General features: G+C 41.2%; 1 protein-coding gene and 1 long non-coding RNA gene across 2 annotated transcripts in view; one reads left to right on the top strand and one right to left on the bottom strand.

The window, feature by feature from the left end:
* Window positions 1-946: 946 nt before the first annotated feature.
* Window positions 947-22,702, bottom strand: part of LOC106814608 (RNA-binding protein 40-like) — a 27,038-nt gene continuing 5,282 nt past the window's right edge. Inside the window, exons 2-10 of the mRNA XM_014818943.1 lie at window positions 20,597-20,741; window positions 20,329-20,376; window positions 19,916-20,022; window positions 19,532-19,657; window positions 19,232-19,343; window positions 18,906-18,974; window positions 18,407-18,522; window positions 17,439-17,643; window positions 947-1,024 (exon numbers count right to left, since the gene is read on the bottom strand). Coding sequence (XP_014674429.1) covers window positions 947-1,024; window positions 17,439-17,643; window positions 18,407-18,522; window positions 18,906-18,974; window positions 19,232-19,343; window positions 19,532-19,657; window positions 19,916-20,022; window positions 20,329-20,376; window positions 20,597-20,737 — 1,002 coding nt within the window. The 5' untranslated portion in view covers window positions 20,738-20,741. The remainder of the gene's footprint in view (window positions 1,025-17,438; window positions 17,644-18,406; window positions 18,523-18,905; window positions 18,975-19,231; window positions 19,344-19,531; window positions 19,658-19,915; window positions 20,023-20,328; window positions 20,377-20,596; window positions 20,742-22,702) is intronic.
* On the top strand, window positions 3,341-4,424 carry LOC106814616. The gene is made up of 3 exons (XR_001394632.1): window positions 3,341-3,784; window positions 4,146-4,244; window positions 4,365-4,424. It is a non-coding gene; the product is annotated as an uncharacterized LOC106814616 (long non-coding RNA).

Raw genomic sequence — 22,702 nt, forward strand, 5'->3', positions numbered from 1 at the left:
TATGTCATTGGACGGAGGAATTTTTTTGAAGATTTGCACATAGTTATTCATTGATTCCTACTACCAATCATGGCGAATTTAATAAAATTGAAAGATGACATACATAAATGAGCTGAGACAAATTTAAAATAAAATTTGTAATAAAATTATATATATATATATATATAAACTTTTTCAAAGTATATCGTAAATCATCTTACAAGTTAGTTGCTTCCTCCGTGTTGTTCCACGCGACCAAAGATGGTAGGCGCAACTCAGCTGCAAAACACCACAACATGAAATGGCGAAGAAATCGACAGCCGACAGCGAATTGAGCACTAGCACGTTCAGTGGTCTCGCGATGTGCATGCACTCCTTACGAAATTCTCGAATACCTTTTCTTCAACTTGCTTGGCTAGGATTCTTCAAGATTACAGCCGACCTCTATGTCGGTTCTTCCTGGTCGGGTAATTCTTGTACACCGATAGACTCTTCATGTCTGTAAACATTGGGTATCAATCATGTTATTGGATTAGCGTCGCCATGGTGCATAGTGTACACACACAATCAACACGGTACATGAGAGTCACTCAAGCAAAACCCAAAGTGTCCTTTATAGACAGGTGTCCAGTCCGAGGCTTCTCTGTACAGGCTATCCTGTATATAAGGGCCAGTCAAGGGAAACCCCAGAAATGTCCTTCATAGTCTGGCATCCATTATATAGAGGTACTTCCATTGTATAACTACCACGCAAGGCAAATCCAAACGTGTTCTTTGTCGTTGCGCTAAAGCTGGTTTGTACTGGTGCTATGCCGACACGAGTCGCTGATCGGCTGCCACACTAGAGGAAGGTCTTACCGTGCCGACGCGCAGCTTCCCTTCTGAACTCGCGCTTCGGAGGCATATGGAAATCCCTGGTTCCGGTTTTTCTTACTCTGTGCTCGTCCACTGCCACGCACCCAGTGCATCAGGTTGGCGGCAAACTGGACCGAAATCTCCCTCCAACCACTGGTATGTGACCGATCGAGTAGTCGTCGAACATACTGTGGAAACGAGTAGATGTATATGCTATACTCCATTATTAAATTGACATATTCGCCGTCATTGCGAGATAGCCATGCGCTTCAATAGCTTTGAACATTTGTTGCAGTTAGTCAGTGAGCTAGACCAGTTCCTGATGCGGTTTTTCCTGCCGGTGCATGCCGAATATGTCGACTTTGCTGGCACTTCGTCATTAAGCATGTGGTACTTTTAGATTGCTTTACTGCAATGCTGGATTGCTAGAGCTGACTGTCAATCATACAGGTGGGGGGTTTTCAGATGCCCTTAGACGCACTTGGCCAAGGATATTTAGACTTGATTGTTAGTTAATAAGAGATTCCATGGCAAGTAAAACAACATTTATCTTAAACTATGCGAGAATTTATTGCTCAGGAAAAAATAATATAAGCTGAATATAGTCTCAGCCTTGGACAGCGGAAGATATCACTGCATTACACAACATTAAAAATACTAAGATTTTTGTCAGATGTAGTAGCATAGAATAATGGATTTGACCAGATCGTAAGCAGCAATTTTATCGTATTGTGCAATAATGCCTAATGGGCAGAATGGTAAACTGTGTATTGTGTCGTGATGAATTGAAAACAGTTGATGCCTGTATATTATGTCATACGGCAGATAAGCGGCCTGGCATCGTTCGGCCAAAGCTTAAACAGGTCCATACTTCCTGTCTAGTTCAAGATGACAAGAAACAAAATGGTAATATTTACTTTGAAGAAACGAGGAAAGTCTTAGTTTTCGTACGGGAGCAATAACCGGCCTGTTTTTCTCGTGATTAATTTGGACTGGGGGAAGGGATACTGGCTGAATTACAGCCCCAATTAACGGGCGGTTCTAAGACCATTTAATTGTTTACTCTCAGTCTAAGACAATTGTGGGGTTACTCAAGCGCAGATAACAGCGGATTTATTAAAAGTAGGTGATTCAGTTTGGAAAATTGGTGAAACACTGGAAAAAACTTTTCAATGCGCAATAATGTACTTTAAGATGGGAACATACCGAAAAGCGATGAGATTTGGGCAGCTTAAGGGGTCAAACTCAGAATTTAAAAGCCAACGCTTGATCCAGCAGTTAATATACTAATATGGGATGGCAAAGTTTGCACCTAAAGACACAGTCGAACCTCTTTTAAATTAATGAGTCAAAATTCCGGCTAGTAAGTCTTGCTCTCTCTTTTCCTCCTTTACCTATTCCGTTTGATGTCGGGTTTGGTTTGCCTGACGGTTAAGTAAAAGACACGAACGGGATTTGGCTCGTTTTAGGGGGCGCTGCAAAGCAAATTAAGTTAGCCAGTTTTAGGCTAGAGGCTTGCTCCCCAGTTAGGTAGGAATGGCGTTTCGAGCCTTATAACCCGTGTTCCCATTTGTTATGTGTTCTGGCGGATGCATCTTTTTGGAACAGTAATCGTATTGCGAGAGGTTTTTTTCACCAGCATGTTTCTCTCAGGGAGACTCAATAGTTATGATATGTGCTTCCCAGACGTGCCTACCGGGTTATTCGCGTTGGAGTAATGGCAGGACGGACAGAGATTGTTTGGTTCAATCTTGTGGCCTGTAAGAGTAATTAAATAGGTTTAATTGTGTCTGGGGTATTGGATGTAATAGCGTTACGTGATTTTCACACGTTATATTACTGCCTCAGATTGGGGTTAATCGATCCTAATTCGCGAATATCTCCCCCGGGTAAGTAATGTGTTTTTGTAGAAGCTTTGTGGAATTCTATCTCAATACTGTAATCAAAATTGCTGTGAAACACCCCGATTTTAAGAACAGAGAGTTACTCCCGTGTTCACTAATTAGCTGTGTGGCGCCACGCGCTTATTTCTGCCGTAGACATATTAGGTCAGGGATGCCTCAAATATGATTTTCAAGATCCATAATGACACCTCAACTATCAAGTGATTTCTGACCGCTATATAAAATCAATGCCATTAGTGTTACGTTATCTGGCTTATTATTGTGCTCGACAAATCTTTTACAGTATAATTTAATATATTGCTACCTGATTTGTTCGTTGGGGACTATGTTGGGTTCAATGTCCAGATTGTTTCACGTGATAAATGGCTTCAACTCTCTTCAAATATGATTCTGAACATTCTTAACATCTCTAAGTATTTTTGTAAAATTAGTTTTTTTTGTTTGTGTTTAGTGATCAGTTGATATTTGCCGCTGTCAGGTGAGACTATATTCCAGCCTATATTTATTTTCTGAGCGCAAAAATCTGCCAATAGTTTAAGATAAATTTTGCTTTCACTTGCCATCGGAAGCTTATTACTAACAATCAAGTCTAATATCTTGCCAAATGATTCTAGGGCATCTGAAAACCCACCTGGTATGATTGACAGTCAGCTCTAGCCAATCAGCATTGCAGTAAACATTCTAAAAGACAATGCTTAATGACGAAGTGCCGCAAAGTCGACAATTCGGCGTGCACGCAGGAAAAACGCATAGGAACTGGGTCTAGCTCAACTGACTCTGCAACAATGTTCAAAGCTATTGAGCGCATGGCTATCTCGCAATGACGGATATGTCAATTTAATAATGGATGTATACATATACATACTCGTTCCAGGTATGTTCGACGACACTCCATCGGTCAGCATACCAGTGGTGGAGGGAGGATTCGGCCAGTTTTGCCCCACCTGATGTGCAGGGTGCTGCAGTGGACGAGACAGAGAAGAAGAACCGATAACGGATTTCATATCTCGAAGCGAGTTGCAGAAGGGGAAGGCTGCCTCGGCACGGTAAGACCTTCCTTGTAGTGTGCAGCGAAGCGATCGTGTTTCGGCATACAGTCAAACCAGCTTTAGCAGACACAAAGAACACGTTTGGATTTTCCTTGCGTGGTAGTTATACAATGGAAGTACCTCTATATAATGCATGCCAGACTATGAAGGACATTTCTGGGGTTTCCCTTGAGTGCGCACCTTTATACAGGTTTGCCTGGCTACAGTAAGCCTCGGACTGGACAACCGTGTATATAGAAGGACGACCTTTGGGTTTGCCTGAGTGCACTTTTACATGTAACCGTGTTCATTGTGGGTGTAACACTATGCACCATGGCGACCGCTAAGTCCTACGATAGATTGATACCAATGTTTACAGACATGAAGAATCTATCGGTGTACAAGAATTACGAACCAGGAGAACCGACAAATCGGCTGTACTTGAAGAATCTAGCCAAGCAGTGTTTGAGAGAACAAGGTTATTCGGAGAGAATTTCGTTAAGGAGTGCATGCACATCGCGAGACCACTGAACGTGCTAGTGCTCAACCGTCTGTCATGCTAGTCGATTTCTTGCCATTTTCATTGTTGGTTTTGCAGGATTTGCGCTACATCTTTGGTCGTTACGTGGAAAACACGGAGGAAGCAACTAACTTGTAAGATGATTTACGATATACTTTGAGAAAGTTTATAATATACTATATATATATATATATATAATTTTATTTTAATTTGTTCAGTCATTTATGTATGTATTTCATTTTATTAAATTCGCATGATTGGTAGTAGGTAATAATTGAATAACAATGTGCAATTTTCAAAAGATCCTCCTCATACATATATACAGTATTTAAAGGGATCCTTTACTCTAGGTTCTAGGATTATTTTCAGTTAATTTAGTGTTAAAATTACGCTACATTAAAAGGTTTCAGTTTCAATCACATTGTTTAGAAATTTTTGTTTTTTTTTAATGTTAAGAACTACCGACTACAGTTTTGATAGCAACGGACGGTGGGCGCCACATAAGGCGCCACGTTATGCTGAAAGTTTGCGGCAAACGACTGGTTTCAGGCCAAGGGTACAGACGGATGGGTGTTCTTATTTATTAATTTAAAAAGCAAAAGGTATTGTAATATCTTATAAATGACATATAGTTTTCAGTAATATCTTGGATAAATTTGTCCTAAAGCATGAATCGTCGCTTAAAGTAGCATTTAGTTATTAAACTATTATTGCACCTTTGCTGGATTAGCCGCTCGTTTCTGTAACTGCGAAATATGATTGCGGAAAATCGCGCAACTTTTTCAGGGTGGCAGCACAGGTCGCGGGTGTCAAGTGCGCGTTCAAATTTCGTAGGTTGTGTATAATTAATTATACAATTTATTAGGTATCTGGTAACAAGTCACGTGTGGGTGTAGCGATATTGTTTAACAGTAAGTAACAGTTGATATGCAGTAAATCCTAGTATCACTTTAATCTGTTCTGTCATCTTGACATTTTACGTAGTTTGGCCTGTTACGTTGCGGTTCGATATCAGACTGAATGAAAGAAGGTCGAATGGACAGGGACCAGCATTATAACTCTCAGCCAATGATGGAACGAACCCCAAAGGAAGCTCTGGGACCGCATACCAATAGGAGCTATGTGCTTTCGACAAGAAACCTCTAGTAGTCGTATCCTTTTGAACGTGTTAATTACGGACCTCGTGATGGTACATGTGAATATCGCGACAGAATTATGTCCAATTATTCGAGTAAGCTTTCAAAAAAAAAAAAAAAAAAAAAAAAAAAAAAAAATGTTGGCGTTTGGTTCTCGGGGCATCTTTGATGCCACGTGTAAGATAATGGTTCGTATTACAATCCAGGTTTTATTTTGGGTTGCCCCATATTTGTGGCTTGCCCAGGGCTTTGCGAATTGTTTATTATTTTGATGCTTCCGCTCGATGTTGATTGGATTTTGGATCTTATTTTGAGGTAATTATTTTTAAATAATGATCAATAGTTAATCAATAATAGCCACAAAATAATTCCAAAATGTATCTAAAATGCCCTATTTTTTGTACAAAGTGTTTTAGCGAGAAGTATAATCCGGAAGCAGGGGTAGTCTGCCCCATCAGCAAATAAAAAACCCTGCACTACACTGGGGCAGCATTATCCTTAACTAGATATTCAGGTGTTTGCGAAGGTCCGCTCGTCCAAAAGACGCACGCGAAATCAGAACGACGACTAAATTAAAAAATAGGAGCAAAGAGATGTGACGAGGAGATCCAAGCGACTTGCATGCAAATTAACTGATGTTATGAAATATGTTCATTTTCCCTACTGGGTACTGTACACAGTACCACTGGTACTGTACACATGTATCCGATGGCATCATGTGTTACGCTGAGAAGTAATGAAAACTTGCACAAACATTCGGAAAAGATTGTGAGCCATTTTCAAGTCGTTACAACATCTTGATAAGGCTCTAAGTTGTTAAATGGCGAAGCATTTGTAATAGGATTATTTTGGGGATTTAGGATTATGTGGTAATAAAACAAAAATTGTCATTCTGATAACATGAATTGTTTTAAATCTCTAATAAATGTAAGAAATATAACGATCACAGTTTACAAGCAAATTCGAATGGCACTCATTTAGAGGTGAACGCTAGTGGTATAAAAATTACGACAATCACGTCATAATTATGTCAAAGGCATAATAGGCCTTAACAAAATAACTGTCATTCAATAACTTTCCCACATAAACTGGGAACATATTTGTTGTATCACGTCGTTTTTATTGGATAGCGCAGGTTCCCCTCGTCATGTTCGCGTTCATTATAGATAGTGCACGATCATTACGGTTCATTGTATGTTGAGCTCATTTAATGTTTCATACGTCTGGTTGTCTTGCAGCTCATGGCCTGATTCATACTTCATGGTTGTCTTCACCGATGTTCATACTTACTGGTTGTCTTAAACAATGCTGTTCATACTCATGGTTGTCTTCCTACATTGCTGCTTCATAGTCATTGGTGTCTTCACTCATAATGTTCATAGTTCATGGTTGTCTTCAACCATGCTGTTCATACTTCATGGTTGTTGCTTCATCATAATTGTTCATACGTCATGGTATGTCTTCACTCCAATGCTGTTCATACTTTCGTGCGTTGGTCTTCATCATAATGCTTCATAGTTCATGGTTGTCTTCACTCATATGTTCATAGTTCATGGTTTGTCTGTCCACTCATATGTTCATATCTCATGGGGGGCTGTTCTTCACTCATGATGGTTCATAGCTTCATGGTTAGTCTTCATCTGCTGTTCATACGTCATGGTTTGGTGCTTCACGTCATAATGTTTCTACCTCATGGTTGGTCTTCACTCATAATGTTCATAGTTTCATGGTTGTCTATGCACTCATAATGCTTATACTTCATGACGTTGGTCTTCACTCATAATAGTTTCATTACTTTGTGGTTGTCTTCACTCATAACTGTTCATAGTTAGCGTTTGTCTTCAACCATGACTGTTCCATAACTTCATGGTTGTCTTCACTCATAATGTATCATACTCTGAGTTGTCTTACTCGTCCCCTGCTTGTTCATTACTTCGTGGTTGTCTATCACGTCATAATGTCATAGTTCATGGTTGTCTCACTCCATAATGTCATAGTTACATGGTTGCTCTTCATCATAAATGCTTTCATACGTCATGTTTGTCTTCACTTTCATGCTGCTTATACTTCGTGTTGTCTTCACCTCATAATGTTCATAGTTCATGGTTGTCTTCACTCATAATGTCATAGTTCATGGTTGTCTTCACTCATTTTAATGTTCATAGTTCAATGGTTGTTCTTCACTCATGCTGTTCATTAGCTTCGATGGTTGTCTTCACTCATTTAATGCTTCATAGTTCATGGTTGTTTCACTCATTAATGTTCATACTTCAGTGGTTGTCTTCATCATTTGGCTGTTCATAACGTTCATGGTTGTTTCACTCATTGTGTTCTACTTCATGTTTGTCTTCACTCATGCTGTTCATACTTCATAGGTTGTCTTCACTCATGCTGTTCATACTCATTGCGTTGATCTTTCACTCATAATTGTATCATAGCTTCATGCGTTGTCGTCAATCTTGCTGTTCATTACTTCATGGGTTGTCTTCACTCATAATAGTTCATAGCGTTCATGGTTGTCTTCACTTTCATAATGTTATTACTTCATGTTGTCTTCACTCGATTTGCTGTTCATACGTTCATTGTTTGTCTTTTCATCATTTGCTGTTCATACTTCATGGTTGTTCTTCACTCAGTAATGTTCCATAGTTCATGGTGTCTTCACTCATGCTGTTCATCTTCATGGTTGTCTTCACTCATAATGTTCATATTCATCCGTTGTCTTCAACCATGCTGCTTACTTCGCTGGTGTCTTCATCATAATGTTCTCTTTGTGGTTGTGTTCACACATGCTGTATCACATTTGTTCCACATGGCTGTTCACTCATTACGGTTCAGCGAATTTAGCGTGATCTGTGTTCACGGTTCAGCACTAAGCAGATTAGTAATAACTGTTCTATAAAAGTAATGTGTGTGTTGTTAAGAGTTACTTTTTGATGTAAAGGGATGTGTTAATGTATGATGTTATGAGTGTAATAAAGGATCGTTTTAAATTTGAAGTTAAAATATGGATGAATAAAGATTAGAAAAAATAATGAACGAGTTTCATTGTGTCCTTTAACTGACTCCAGATGGAGAGGGTCACAATGCATTAGTAGTTTTTACCCGTGTGAGTTTCATGCTGTTGTTTCACAGCACCGATTGTGTGCGGGCGGCTACCGTGCCTTTCTACGGTTTCTTCGTAGTGAGTTCTCATGGTGTATTCTTCAATCCACGGTTGTGTGAAGGGTAGGATCACAGTGCTTTATCGGTTTATCTACCGTGTGAGTTTATGTGTTTTCTTACAGCACCGATTGTCGTGAGGGCAGCATTCACCAGATCGCACTTAGACGGTTTCTTCCGTGTGGTTCTCATGTGTTTACATTCCAAAAGGAGAATGCGTTTACAGTCGATTATACCCGCGTTTTTTCTGTGTGGTTTTGTGTGTCTTCGACCGATTGTTGAGGTGCATTCCAAGATCGGTTATACGTCTCTCCCGTGTGGTTTTATGTGTCTTTCCATGACTCGCCGGGAGATCTGTTCACACCGAGATGCACTTATCCGGTTTCTTCGTGTGAGTTCTATTGTATTTCACATGATCAGTGGAAGCGGCTCACAGTTCGCATTATACGGTTTTTTCCCGGAATGAATTGTCAGTATTCATTGTGGTTCGGGAAAGCTGCAGTATGGTCCCGGTGAGATTATCTCCCTGTTGGTCCCAGTGCGATCACGATGTTTTGCTTTGAGACGGCCAGATGCACGTAATTAAGTTCTTTTAAGTCGCCTGGCAATTAGCAGAGAAGGAATTGATGCTTTATATCGAAGGCGTTTTTTCTGTTCCATTATTAAGTTTTTCCTGTATCGATTTATTATAATTCCCGCGATTTCGCCTGATTGGAACGTCTGACATTTACTCTGAAATAAATAACGGATTATTATAAATTATCATTAGACTTCGTGAGTATTACTCCGAATGGCTGTTCTGTATGAATGTTGTTACATCGTCAGTGGGTGGTTATATACATGCTTTGTGTTGATGACGAGTCTATCCCGGGGCGTAATCCGGTTGATTCCCGAACTGGCGAAACCGATTGATTTCTTGCCCAGACGCTGGTCGCTTCCCTATTTTATTAACAGAGTTGCACCCGCACAGCATTGGTTAAAATTCTCGCCGGCTTGAATCGCTTCTTGCTTTGAGCTCCTCGCAATCCTTGAACTCTTATATGCTCTTTTAGAATAACCGTTGACGGCTCACATTTACACTGCGTAGTAGTAAGGGTGGATGTATGCAGTTGTCTTTCTGCGTCTTGTGGTGTATTAGAGATGATTTAATGATGGGATATAGGTGCTCAGTTTTACAGTCCTCGGTGTTGGTACCCCCCCGGCCGTTTCGTATGACTTAAGTGTTATATTTCAAGCGTTACCTTTTTCTTCGTAGTTAGATAATCTTGTAGCCCAGCGGTTGGGCCCCGTGTCGTCTTAACTGTGATTCTATGTACCTAGTTCGATGTGATTGCGTTTCTGTGAGACGAGCTTATTTGGTCGATGTAGTACGTGTTCCCTGGGTAGCGTACGGGACTGTCGCTGACGGGGTGAGGTGGCTAGCGAGGGGTATGTAGGTGCGGGGGGGGGGTGGGCGGGTTGTGTTAATAGTGGTCGTGTGGTGGGGTTGGTGACCCTGGAGGGTGTTTGTTGGTGCGCGGAAAGGGTGTGGTAGGGGGTGGGGGGGTCACGCTCTGCCTGCGGATGGGGGGGGGGCGGTGCGTCCGCTATTTTTGTCCACGGTGAGGATGTAGTTGTATATTGTATGTACATTTATGTGTTTTGTCTAGTGCGCGAGGAATGTGTGGTGTATATTTGTCATATTTACTATAAATTGGCGAATGTTGTATGTATGTATGTATGTTTTTATGAAGCTCGCCGTCAGTTTGGATCAAGTAGCGCCAATTTACAGAGACCGATGAGTACGGGGGTTTTAACTTTACTCTGGTTGAACCCGTTTTGTCGGTTTAAAAAACAAAAACCACAGGTAAACATTGCCTGATAGGGGGTGTGTTTTGTTTTCCCTTCGTTTGTATTTTCGTTTTGTTTCAACAGGTTTTCAATTTATTCTGTTGTTCCTTTTCGTGTGATGTGTGGTGTCTGATTTGTGTAGCCTCATGATAGTAGAAGGCTATGTAATCATGAGTTATTCAGGTAGCTTTGGCCATCGAATCGTTTCAGTTTCACAGATTGTTGAACGGCAAAGTGGGAAAACCGGAGCCGTGTTACACCCATTGGTTTCCTCTCGAGGACTGAATGAATCAAGGTGCTTTGTGGAATTGGTTTATTCTCTCTGGAGAGCTCATAGCAATGCGGGATGTCGATCGGTAGGATGGTGCAGAATCGATTATCAATGTCCAATTGAGGTCGCCGGTGATGCACAGCACGTATTTTTCGTCGTTCGCCAGATGAGCTGGCTGGTAGAACGATAAAGCCGTAAACTGATATTACTGGTCCGACCACTCGGAAACATGCGGCTACGTAATATTACGGTCTTATACGTAATATACCCATAATCTATTATATTCTAATTTGGAGTCCGTTCATCAACTCTAGATTAATAAACAAACCGTTTCGTGTGGGTGTGTGTTTTTCTGTGTACTGCCAAAGGTTATGTGTTAATGTAGCATAGGATTGCAATGTATTTGTATTGATCTACCATAAAACAAAATGTGCTGCAACTAAAACTCTCATCATCACGTCCTAGCCGCGGTAGGCGGGTTTCAATAGTTTATATAATAATTTGAGTGTGTCGTTCTGTTATGTTCCTAATACTTCTGGCGCGGATATCCGGCTTGAATTTTTTCTTGCTTATTGGGTACGCATTGAGTGTTCGTTCTGCAATTTGCTTTGTTATTTTTGGGTTAAATGTTTAAAAAATTATTTTAGAATCTAAGGAAATATCCTTGGAAAATTGTCGTTCGTTCATTGCGCTAGGTGCGCTGGGCTGGTAGAAATTACAACACGCACCTGGCATAAGGGATACGTAGTCTGTCACGTACCTTGCAGTGATTCGCAGGGACAGCGCGGCTGTGGAATTCAGTCTCCCCTGCCGATCCACTTCGCGATATTATCTATTTCTATCGTTTTTTCTATCATCCTTCTATTATTATTATTATCTTTATCTATCGTATCTATTTCTATCTTTATCTTTCTTATCTATCTATCGATCTATCTACTATCTTATATTCATATCTATCATATATCTATATTATCTATCTATCTATCTATTATTTATTATTATCTATCTATCTATCTATCTAGTCTATCTTCTATATCTATTTCTATCTATCTATCTATCTATCTATCTTCTTCTATCTATCTATCCTATCTATCTATCTATTATATCTATCTATTATTATCATTATCAATTGACTTGTGACCTTGTTCTGTGTGAAGGCCTCCCCAAATCATATTAATTTCTATCTATCTTCATCTGTTTGACCCGTGACCTTGACCTAGCTGAGGCCACTAATCCCTGGGTTCCCGCCCTAAGGTCACCTCTGGCCAGTCCTTTTTCATAAATTATACTTGAATGGGCGGATTTAAGGAAATATCGTGTGCGTCATTCGTCGTAACGAGCATAGTGGGCGAGTAGATAATATGTGTATCTACATTTATGGTACTACGTGCGTCCGAGCGTGGTGTCTGGTGCCTGGGTGTTTTCGTGTTATATTGTGTAATGTGTGTGCGCCGGTGTGGTGCGCGTGTCTTTGGCGCGTGCGTTGTGTATAGTATATAATGTATTCATAGTAGTTTCATGGATTAAGCCCTTGTATAGTCGTTAGTAATAATCAGATAATACCTTGAAGTTGGTTATGTGAACTTACTGTGCTATGGCGACAGGACGCGCCTGAACTAAATCTATTTCCATGTAGTCTCACTGGCATTGCTCTGTTAGTCGCACGGCGTCGAGTAGTCACTGATTCGATTTTGAAGTTTTGTTTTAGATTGATATTAGATTCTATGTGAAGTGATTAGATAGATGAGTTTAATTGATTTGGATTTTATGGATGTTGAGCCGATCAGGTCCGGGGATGAATTGAGGGCGAACGTGATTCGGTGTGTGTTTTGCGTGCGTGAGAAACCGTGCGCCGTGCGTGCGTGAGATAACCGTGCTCAACCCGGGAAAAAAAAAAAAAAAAAAAAAACGTAAGTGCGCGTGAGAACCGTGCGGCGTGCTGTGCGTGAGAACCCGTGCGCGCAGTGCGTGCATGAGAAACCGTGCCGCTGTATCCCTCGTGTAGCTTGGCCGCCGTGGCGTGTTGGCTTTCGCGATGCAGTTAATTCGTATTATTAGGTTTTGTAATCGATCGTACAAGTATGATTTGATGAATTTGTAACTATGGCGATGGTAGCGATATTTTCTGGAATTCGATGAGGTTTTTACGCGGATATGTACGTCTGTAGCTGTCCTCATACTAGTAGGTCGTCGTATCGGCTGATAGGGTGGGAGGGTTATGTATTCGATCTATAGTCTGCGTTAAATTTATCGTTGTAGCTTAGTTATTAATTATTTGCGTTGGAAAGCGACGTTGGTCACAACGATGTCTACTAATCATTTTCATGGCACGGGTATTGGTCAATAGCAGGCGCATGTATTCGTTATGTGTGCGGCGACGGATAAAACTGCGTCGTGTTAGGTATTCGTCAGTAAGACGCTATCTGGGTCGTGTAGGTGGTGGCCGAGTCGAGGAGTGTATAGAGAGTGCGAGTGTATTTGGTAGGTGTCATATATTTTAGAGGGGGGGCGGGGTATATATATTATTCAACTAGGATGTTAAATCTTGTAAATATATATATAATATATATTCAACCTATCTTCCATCTGGTAGGTCCACTGCGCCTATAGGTCGGTAGTCAGGTCGCAGCTGGGTCATAATCCTGTGGTAGGTTTCTCCATCGAAATTCGGTGTGATGTTGGATGAAAGGTGGTGTATACGTCTGTACTGTGCGTGTGTATGTCGGTACGTCACATGTATTATTGTTCGTGGATTAATATTTACGTGTGGTAATGTTGGCAATGCAGGTTTACTTTGTATTTCACGTAATAAACAAATCAGCTTCAAATTTGAAGCTTTTTTGATTAAAAGAACGTACATGGCCATTAACAAGCGTACATGACATGTTATCGAGAAATCACTGATACAAAGTGTTTTTCAGATACTTTTTTATAGTTGTGTATTTTCTGTGATACCAATTGTTTTAACGAAATCCAATGCATTGTGCTGCTTTGGATGTTCTTATCATTTTTTTCTTTCCTCCTCCTTTCCAATTTTACCTCCTCTTGTGTTGTTTGGTTTACTTCCGTGTATTAGATGTCGCTGGCGTGCGTACGTGCGTGATTGTCTTGTTTGTAATATACATTTACTATAGGAGATTGAAATACACATAATATAGTTACTATGCGTTTATTAGATCGATGTTCAAAGCATGATTGATCACACATATGCTATTAAATTTCGCGATTGTATAACGTCACACGTTGATTAGGTACATTACTATTCAACACAAACTGTCCATCGGTTGTATAGGTAAGAGTTTCACGCTTTCCAAGCCATTCATGTTCCAGCTTTCAATCTTGGAAGAAGCTGTAAGTTGAATTGCATTTGTTGGCATTTCATACTGCCAGTTAATCGTGTACTGTGTGTCGCGTTTTCACAGAGCGCTGCTACTGAGCTTTAAACACAATGAATAGAAAACTGTGTCGAACTACATGAGGTGAGTGCGAGTAAGCAAGAAAAAATACCGAGGGGTAAAGACAAAGGAATATATAGAATGCAGCAGGTTACTGGGTAAGGACGAGAACGTTGGAAGGACAGTAAGCAGTAACCTAGCCTTTACTATGGACAATGACTATCATATATAAGGTAGAAGAAGAGCGTGGGGTCCACGCCTTCGATCCCAAAACAGCTGGCACGGGAACTGTTAGGTGCCCCAACCTATATGCGAGGTATTAAACTAAGGGGGGAGTGGGATTGTTCACGTTTGTGAAAGAGAAACGAAAGAGCACACCTTAAATATTTAGGAAATTAGATGAAGGAATATATTAGATGCAAGATGAGGAAAATTGCGGGGATAGCGTAAAGCTATCAGTGCAGGAATTTTTAACGTCTGATTGGAATAGGACGAGGTAGAATGCGCTGGGGGGGAAGGGATGACAGGAGGAGACGATTGATGATAATAGGCGGGCGCGAAGAAAACAGCGACTCATGAACATTATCGGTGGGAATATTATAAAAGGCGGGGGAGACAATGTAGTGGAGAAAGGATGGTGGATAAAAGAAACTAGAGCTATGTAAAGGCGCACAATCATACATATTATGGAGACCTTTCTCCTATTTATTGATATGTGCTGCCTTTTTAGATAGCTCCTAGCTGTGTATTTATTTCCTCCTCTTTCTCCATATGATTGTGACTGGAACGATCTTGCTCACGCATACTGTGAACGAAGAACGTTTATTGATAAATAGAAGGCTGGGAAACACGAGAATCATGGACAATACGTGTGAAAAAACTCTTTCTAAAGGCAGCCAATCATATGGAGAAAGGGGTGGTAATTAAAGACATAGAGATATATAAGGGAAAATTTCAAGAGAACCTTTTTACCATATATATCGCAGTTAGCTGCAGTACAATGTAGAGCGGGATGTTCCCCCGTAAATAAAGACCAGCGAGCATGAGTTAGTAGAGAAGAAATTTGCCTGTTGTGAATAAGGGGAAGAACAGAGCTAAAGGCATTATCATGTTAGTTGTTGCCCGCATTATCAAACAATCACCTAAGGAAGATTCTGTGGGGACAGGCTCAAAACGTTGCGGGTACCATGGCCACGCTTTGGGAAAAGGCAGGTGTGCTCTTCTTGGGGCTAATATATATATATATATATATATATATATATATACACACACGTTTACCTATATAAATAGGCGCAATAGATACAATAGTTATACTATAAATAGATTATTACTATAATTACTATTATTACTATAAATAGATACAATAGTTGCATTGACAGTATTAGCTTTTCTTACAACATGTTAGAGCTGTGTGGCAACAGAACTGCAAAATGCACATATATACAGTATGAGAAACAGCAAAAAAATGACAGAGAGAGAGTAAACAAAATGATCATATCAAAATAAACAAGAAATTTGAACAAAGGTGAACACAAAAACAAACAAACTGTATAGCAACAAACAAAGCTGCAAAATGCACATATACACACTGTTGAACACAGGCAAGAACCATATTACACAGTAATAGTTACATGGACAGTAATCATACAACAGAATAGAATCGTGAGCAAAACATAACTGAACAAGTGCCGCGGAGCGACAGCGCTTATCTCACGTCTACTGCGGTGACTCTGTGGTGGAGTGGTGGGATTTTAGTAAACCCTTTTAGTCCCAAATGTGTTCACATACATGCCGAAACAGTGGAAGGCACAGGGATGGTATCAGGAACCTTCTCAAAGGAATGTTCGTTGGGATCGTTATAAAAGTTGCCACGAGATGGCGCGTACGTTTAAGTGTCTTAAGATTAAAGATGGAAGCTCCCATCGTACGTAGTAGCAACAACTATTTGCAAGACAGAATAAGTAAGGACTCTATTTACTATCCATTTACGCTGATAGGGTCTATGTCCCCCAGGGTACTGCCGGAACGTACCCTGGGTACGGTCCAGTATACCGGAACGTACCCTGGTAACTATCTAGCTGATATGGTTAGGGTTAGGCTTATGGAGTAGGCGTAGACGACTCCCTAGACTCGTTAGTGGAGTAGGCGAGGTACGGTCCGGCATATTAGATAGTAGTATTTAGGCTGATAGGGTCTATGTCCCCCAGGGTACTGCTGGAACGTACCCTGGAACTAAATATTACTATCTAATATGCCGGACCAAACCTCGCCTACTCCACTAACGAGTCTAGGGAGTCGCCTACGCCTACTCCCTAACCCTAACTCTAACCCTAACCATATCAGCTAGATAGTTACCAGGGTACGTTCCGGTATACCGGACCGTACCCAGGGTACGTTCCGGCAGTAACCTGGAGGACATAGACCCTATCAGCAGTATTTAGTACCAGGGTACGTTCTGGCAGTACCCTGGGGGACATAGACCCTATCAGCGTTAGTGGAGTAGGCGAGGTACGGTCCGGCATATTACTATTAGATGGTAGTATTTAGTACCAGGGTACGTTCCGGTATACCGGACCGTACCCAGGCAGTACTCTGCCCGGGGACATAGACCCTCTCAGCCTTACTTAGTACTTAGTACTAGTCTAGGACAGACCGTCTGCATATAATAAATTAGGCCGTGGCTATGTGACCGGTTCCGGACGAGGAGCCGCTAGGCTACGCGTCCACCCTAGAATCATTTGGCAAGGATATTAGACTTGATTGTTAGTATAAAATTTCCATGGCAAGTGAAAACAAAATTTATCTTAAACTATTGCGAGATTTTTGCTCAGAAAAAATAAATATAGCTGAATATAGTCTCACCTGACAGCGGAAATATCACTGATTACACCAACATTAAAAATACTAAGATTTTATGCAGTTATAGCATAGAAAAATGGATTTGACCACATCGTAACAGCAATTTTATCGTATGCCAATAATGCCTAATGGCAGAATTGGTAAACTTGTATTTGTGTCGGTGATGAATTGAAAACAAGTGCATGCCTGTACTATGTCTACGGCAGATAAGCGGTGGCGCCACAAGCTAATCCATACTTCCTGTTAGTTCAAGATGACAGAAAACAAATGTTTACAAAAACGATTAGTTCGAAACTGGCAGTTTTCGGTGAATACGAAGGTTCTAAGACATTTTATTGTTACTCTAGTCTAGACAATTGCTGTTACTCAAGCAATAACGGTAGGTGTCATGAAATTGGTGAAAACACTGGAAAACTCTCGCAATAATTACTTTAAGATGACATACCAAAACATGAATGGGCACTTAAGCAAACAATCTTAACACGCTTGTACACGTACTATTTGCAGCGTCGGTTTCTGAAGATATCCTTATCTCCAACTTCTTCGCCGTCTGACCGGTTGGCAGCTCAAACACCTCTTCCGGTTTCGAAACGTGCCCACTAGGTGGAGCTTCAGGCATTTTGATGAGCTGCTGCAACCTCGGTCGCTTAGCGATTGGCCTCGCCTTCCTTCTCGCTGGCCGTTTTTGCAAAATCGGTACGACCCTGAAAAGGTCGCGTTGCATTTACACAGCGCCACATGACATGCTGACGTGTGAGCTACAGGCAAAACAGTTGACTGACACTGAAAATTGTCATACTGTGGTTTACTTGTATGTATTGCGTTTCAAATCGCATACATGCTACCAGAAACCCCAGTAACTAATTGTCGTACTGTAGTTTACTTGTACGATGTTGTATTGTGTTGCTGAAGTGCACATGTGCCATATTGTACTGCACTGCATTTCGCATACATGCTGTGAGAAAATTGTGTGCAATTCGCTTACGTAGAAGCAATTCGCGGATCGCATCACAGTGCACGTTCTCGCATACGAAGAACAACGAGCAAGTTCCCCATTCCCATTATCCCGTAATGTTTTTGAATGTGAAGACAAGACGCCATCGATCAATCGTCCATCGACAAACCATAAAAGCTGCCGCCACCTCCCCGAGCTAGCTTAGCAAACGCGAGAGCCAAAATAACGCTTCACAGTGTGAGGCCTTTAATCTTGTTGTAAATAACAATACAGCTGTGCAATTTAAAAGTTCATTATAAAGTTGTTTGTACGACCGACTATTATGGATGCAGTACTGCTCGTACTGTCGGGGTGTACCCTGATTTTCCCACATTCGTCCATAAATTATACTCTGCCGGAATCAATGTATATTCGTCTTTTGCGCGGGGCCACAAGCCCTTTGCTCGCGTTATTCCAAGGCTGACCCTACTCACCCCGTTCCCTCCCACACAATACCACACACACATACTAACCGATCAGGCTTATCACGCCTCTCGCCTTCGCTCTCCAGCTCGGAACTTTCCGGAGAACTGCCGAGTTCCATGTCCTCTGCCTCCTGTCTTCCTTCGAAAACTTCCTGCCCTAGAGGCTGGAAAGAGAGTTCAAGCATCGCGGTTGGTCTACGCTACGCTGCGAAAGTGCTCGTGATAATGTCCTCGCCGCACGTAACATTGCTAGAGAATCTTGATATGTGTTCATCGCCTTTCGTAATAACATTACGAACGACTTTGTAAGTTATAACAAAATAACGATAAATCATTGACCTGTTGACGGCCATTTCAACCACCAGTCGAGCTGTCTCTGTCAAGCTGAATGAAGTCGCTTGGGAAAGTGTTACCAGAGAGAGGGTTAGCTACTCGAGTGCTGGTGTATCGGCTGCAGTATTCCCTGATAACACGGTGTGAATGGTATTTGGTGTGAATCTTTAACTACTAGAGGTTAGTATAAGTTTTTCCAGCACCCTCTACCTACCACGTCCGGGGTCGCTGTGATGACGCTGAAAGGTGCAGGAAGATTCATCTTGTTCATCAGATGCAGCACCTAATGAAATATCAGAACAGCTATCCTATCTGAAGCAAGTAGCCGAGTTATGCACATTAGGCAATGCTTAGCCATAATGCTAAAACTAGCCCTACATCAACCCTGATCCGAACCATAGTCATGGAAGCTAGATAGAAACGGGTGCATTTGTTATGATTATAGTAAAGCTTGCTATAAACTTCACGGTGATAGTTGCAAATGGAAATATATGCATGTTGATACTGACAGTAACATCACTTCATTTTTATATTAGTTACCTGCGTGTAGAACCTAGGTACCGATGCCAGCGCATTAGCTATATTGGTGAGTATCGTCACATTTGGCTGCGGATATCTGTATCGCAACCTGGCACTGGCTGCATAAGTAAGACTGAAAGCAAACACAACACTGCTTTATCACTAAAGAGTTCATCTGAAGGGGTGCAAGTGTAATTTAATAGTGACATGATGAAATTTGTAATTATTTTCTTGCCATAGTCGTTGCACTGGCCATTAGGATGGTGTAGCAATGCACACAAAATCACTCAGAAATTTCTACCAGCAGATGGCGCCACCTACCCCAAGTGGGGTGCCACAGCATCCAGTTTCTTTTGTAGTTCTGTTAGGCTGTCATCAACTGTGTCCCGTTTCTTCTTTTTCTTCTTCTCTACCTCACTCACCTTGGTGTCTTTGAGTGGGTCTAATCTGATTATCAAATGTTGTCAACTGTCAGTGATTTTATCTAAATATAGTTGCAAATGCATATTATCTCAAGTTCTCCTCTCATAAAAATATAACACATGGTTAAAATGTACTTCAATTATGACACATTATTTATGCAATAAACGAGACAATTATTGTTTTTCTGTTCCCCAAAGAAGTGCTTGTGTGGCTAACCTTTGTTAAAGTTTTCTTTTTATTGTGAATAAAATATTGCTCCATTGTCACAGGGGTAATAACAACCTTTTGTACTCTGACTCAGACGGCACAAACTCCTGATGCTGTTGCTTAGCATATTCCACCACTAGTTTGTGCCCTAGTATTTCCAACTGGTGCAGCCGTTTTATAGCCTGAAAAATACCAAACATTAAAGTAAAGTAAAGTAAAGTACAGCCCTCTACGTAGACAGAAATACCGCCTCTACAAATTCAGTGTTAGCAGTCGGTGACCGTGTGAAGATATATAACATGTCATAACTTGCTTGTTACCTCGATCCCACTCTAGCCTTGACATAGCATATAGTCACTCTGGACAGGATTAGTACACTTGAAAGAATCTGCTTCATTGCTTACAGGAATATGTATGTACCTGACACACATATAGGGTCCACAAATTTTACATTTATAAATGAATAAAGTTAGCATTACGAAATTTACCTTGCAAGCTTCCTCCTCACTGGGGAAAGTGGCAAATGCTGTATGTTTCTGGAAAAGAATAGTTTTTATTTCATCACTTAATGAAGGTGTTATTATTAGTTGGCATACACCCGAGTATAATTGTACAACCAAGCCTTTATGTAAACTTACATGCTTTTACATTAAACATCACTCAAAGACTTGTGCCCCTTCTAACCATATGATGACAGTTGCAAGAAATTGGAAGCAATCTTGGTCGTTTATTATGTACTTCTTATGTATACGTTACCATTCGTCCAGTGGTTCCCATGCACTTGACGCATTTTGCACCAAAATGTTTCAGAAAGTCTTCTTTTTCTTCAGTGCTCAAATCTGCAGGAAGGTGGCGTATTATCACCACACGACTGGTCGTGTCGATCAGATCAGCCATTGAGCTATAAATGTAAATTAGAGCTAACTGCAACAGATGTAGAGTGCAACCAGAACCAGAGCATATTTAATTAATTGAACAAGTGGGGGTGGGGGACCGATACAAGCAGGGCGGGGGAGGGGGTGGGGGAGGGGAGAGGAGGAGCGGGGGATGGTGGGGGGAGGGGCTCTAATAGCAAAAGCAGTTCAGTCCTTTGTTAACACCCGTCAACAAATCCATGTTTAATACGCCTCCTTGAGGGTCAAAAGGTTATCCGACACTATACTATTCGCATGTGCAGCGGAACAGTACATTTCATGGTCCGCTTTCAATAAAGCCATAAAAATGGTGAGTCAACGCGGCTGAAATAGCTGAAAAAAGTTTTTGACCAATCGGCTCACGTCAGAGCCAAGTCCTCAAGAAAATGTCATAAAATCTGCCCTGTGCCCCAATGTGACCGACTTTAACAGCTGTGACGCTCCAATTTTCGCGGCAGCAGTGATGGCTTTTCCTACCATGATGCTATACACCGACTATCACGAGCCTAGGTCAAGCCGTTTAGATTTGTCCCGCAATTCTGCATTTCCTCCCTATACCTTAAGTTAAGGAGGGAATGTTCCCCCTTCTTTTACACCTCTTCAGTGGAAAAAATACACAGGGGCTCGGGGCGATTTAGCCCCCGAAATGCCAAAAAGAACACCGGAAATGCCAAAAAGAGCCCCCGGAAATTTGCATAGAGTTCAATGAAAACCAAATTTTAGAGTGCTATTTTCATCCAACGCGAGCTTGAAAAGTAGCCCCCGAAAAATAAATTTTATTTTTTTCTTTGCACCTCTTGACCTTTGACGCCCAGCTTCGACATCCCAACTCGTTTTCGGATTACCCCCACACGCCCACAATATCGTGACCGTACGTCGAGCGGTTAAGATTTGTGCCCAACTGTTGACGGATGCACGGACGCACGCACGCACGGACGCACGCACGCACGCACGGACGGACGGACAATCCTGCGATTCTACAAGCTGCATCTGACTATGTCAGATGAGCTAAAAATACAATAATTAAAAGCACTGCTACTGTAGAGGGTGTCGCCAGTAGACACCAAAGGCGCTTTTCGCCTACATTTGTTTCGCACTACTTCACTTTTCTAATATTTAATATTTATTAGCATCAATTACAGTGTTTGCTGTTTTGTGTATAGCGTGAACAAATTGATTCAAAATTCATGATGTTTATTTGTGCATAAGTCGTGTATATACAGTGTATAGCAGCAAATAGGAAATATACAAGTCATTGTTAACCTAGTTTACAAAGGAAGCACAGGTGAGGCGAAAGAACCCGCAGGTTATCAAAGTCTGCCACCCCTCAAAGGAAAATATATAACAAAAATATAGTAGGCAGATGGGTCATTATTATAATATACTTGGTTGCCCAAGTGGGTGGTGAGCATGGGAAACCGTAAAAACATGACAGTAAAAATGATCAAAACATATGAACAATAAAACTGAATAAAGGTGAACAAGAAACTAAACAAAAATGAACAAACGGAATGAGCAGAACAAAACAGGCAGAGCTCTAAGTTACATCTGTACAAAATAATGTATGAGCAATAGGTGTAATAAACAGTAGTTTATACTTAATTATATATATATATATATACAGGGTTCTCCAAGCTTTTTCATTATAGCATGGGGGATGGGGGTGCTGCCTTTACGGTCATAGTTGCAAATCGCCGAAGGCGGTTTGCGTGGTAGGGGGTCCAGGGGCATGCCCCCCCCCCGAAATTTTTTTTGATTGTAGAAGCTCTGAGATGCAATCTGGGACACTCTGTGTGTAAATTTGAAGCACTGCATGTGGGGTGAAAATGTTTGTTTTGCATGGGCAAAGCCATCGAAAAATTCAAAATAATAATAGAATAACAAGAGCCGCAGAGCGTCTGGGCTCATCTGAGGTCTGTTGCTACGGTTATAAACGTAACATTTAAGT

This window comes from Priapulus caudatus, unplaced genomic scaffold (genome assembly GCF_000485595.1).
Source record: "Priapulus caudatus unplaced genomic scaffold, Priapulus_caudatus-5.0.1 Scaffold951, whole genome shotgun sequence".
In the NCBI taxonomy this organism is placed as follows: Eukaryota; Metazoa; Priapulida; class Priapulimorpha; order Priapulimorphida; family Priapulidae; genus Priapulus; species Priapulus caudatus.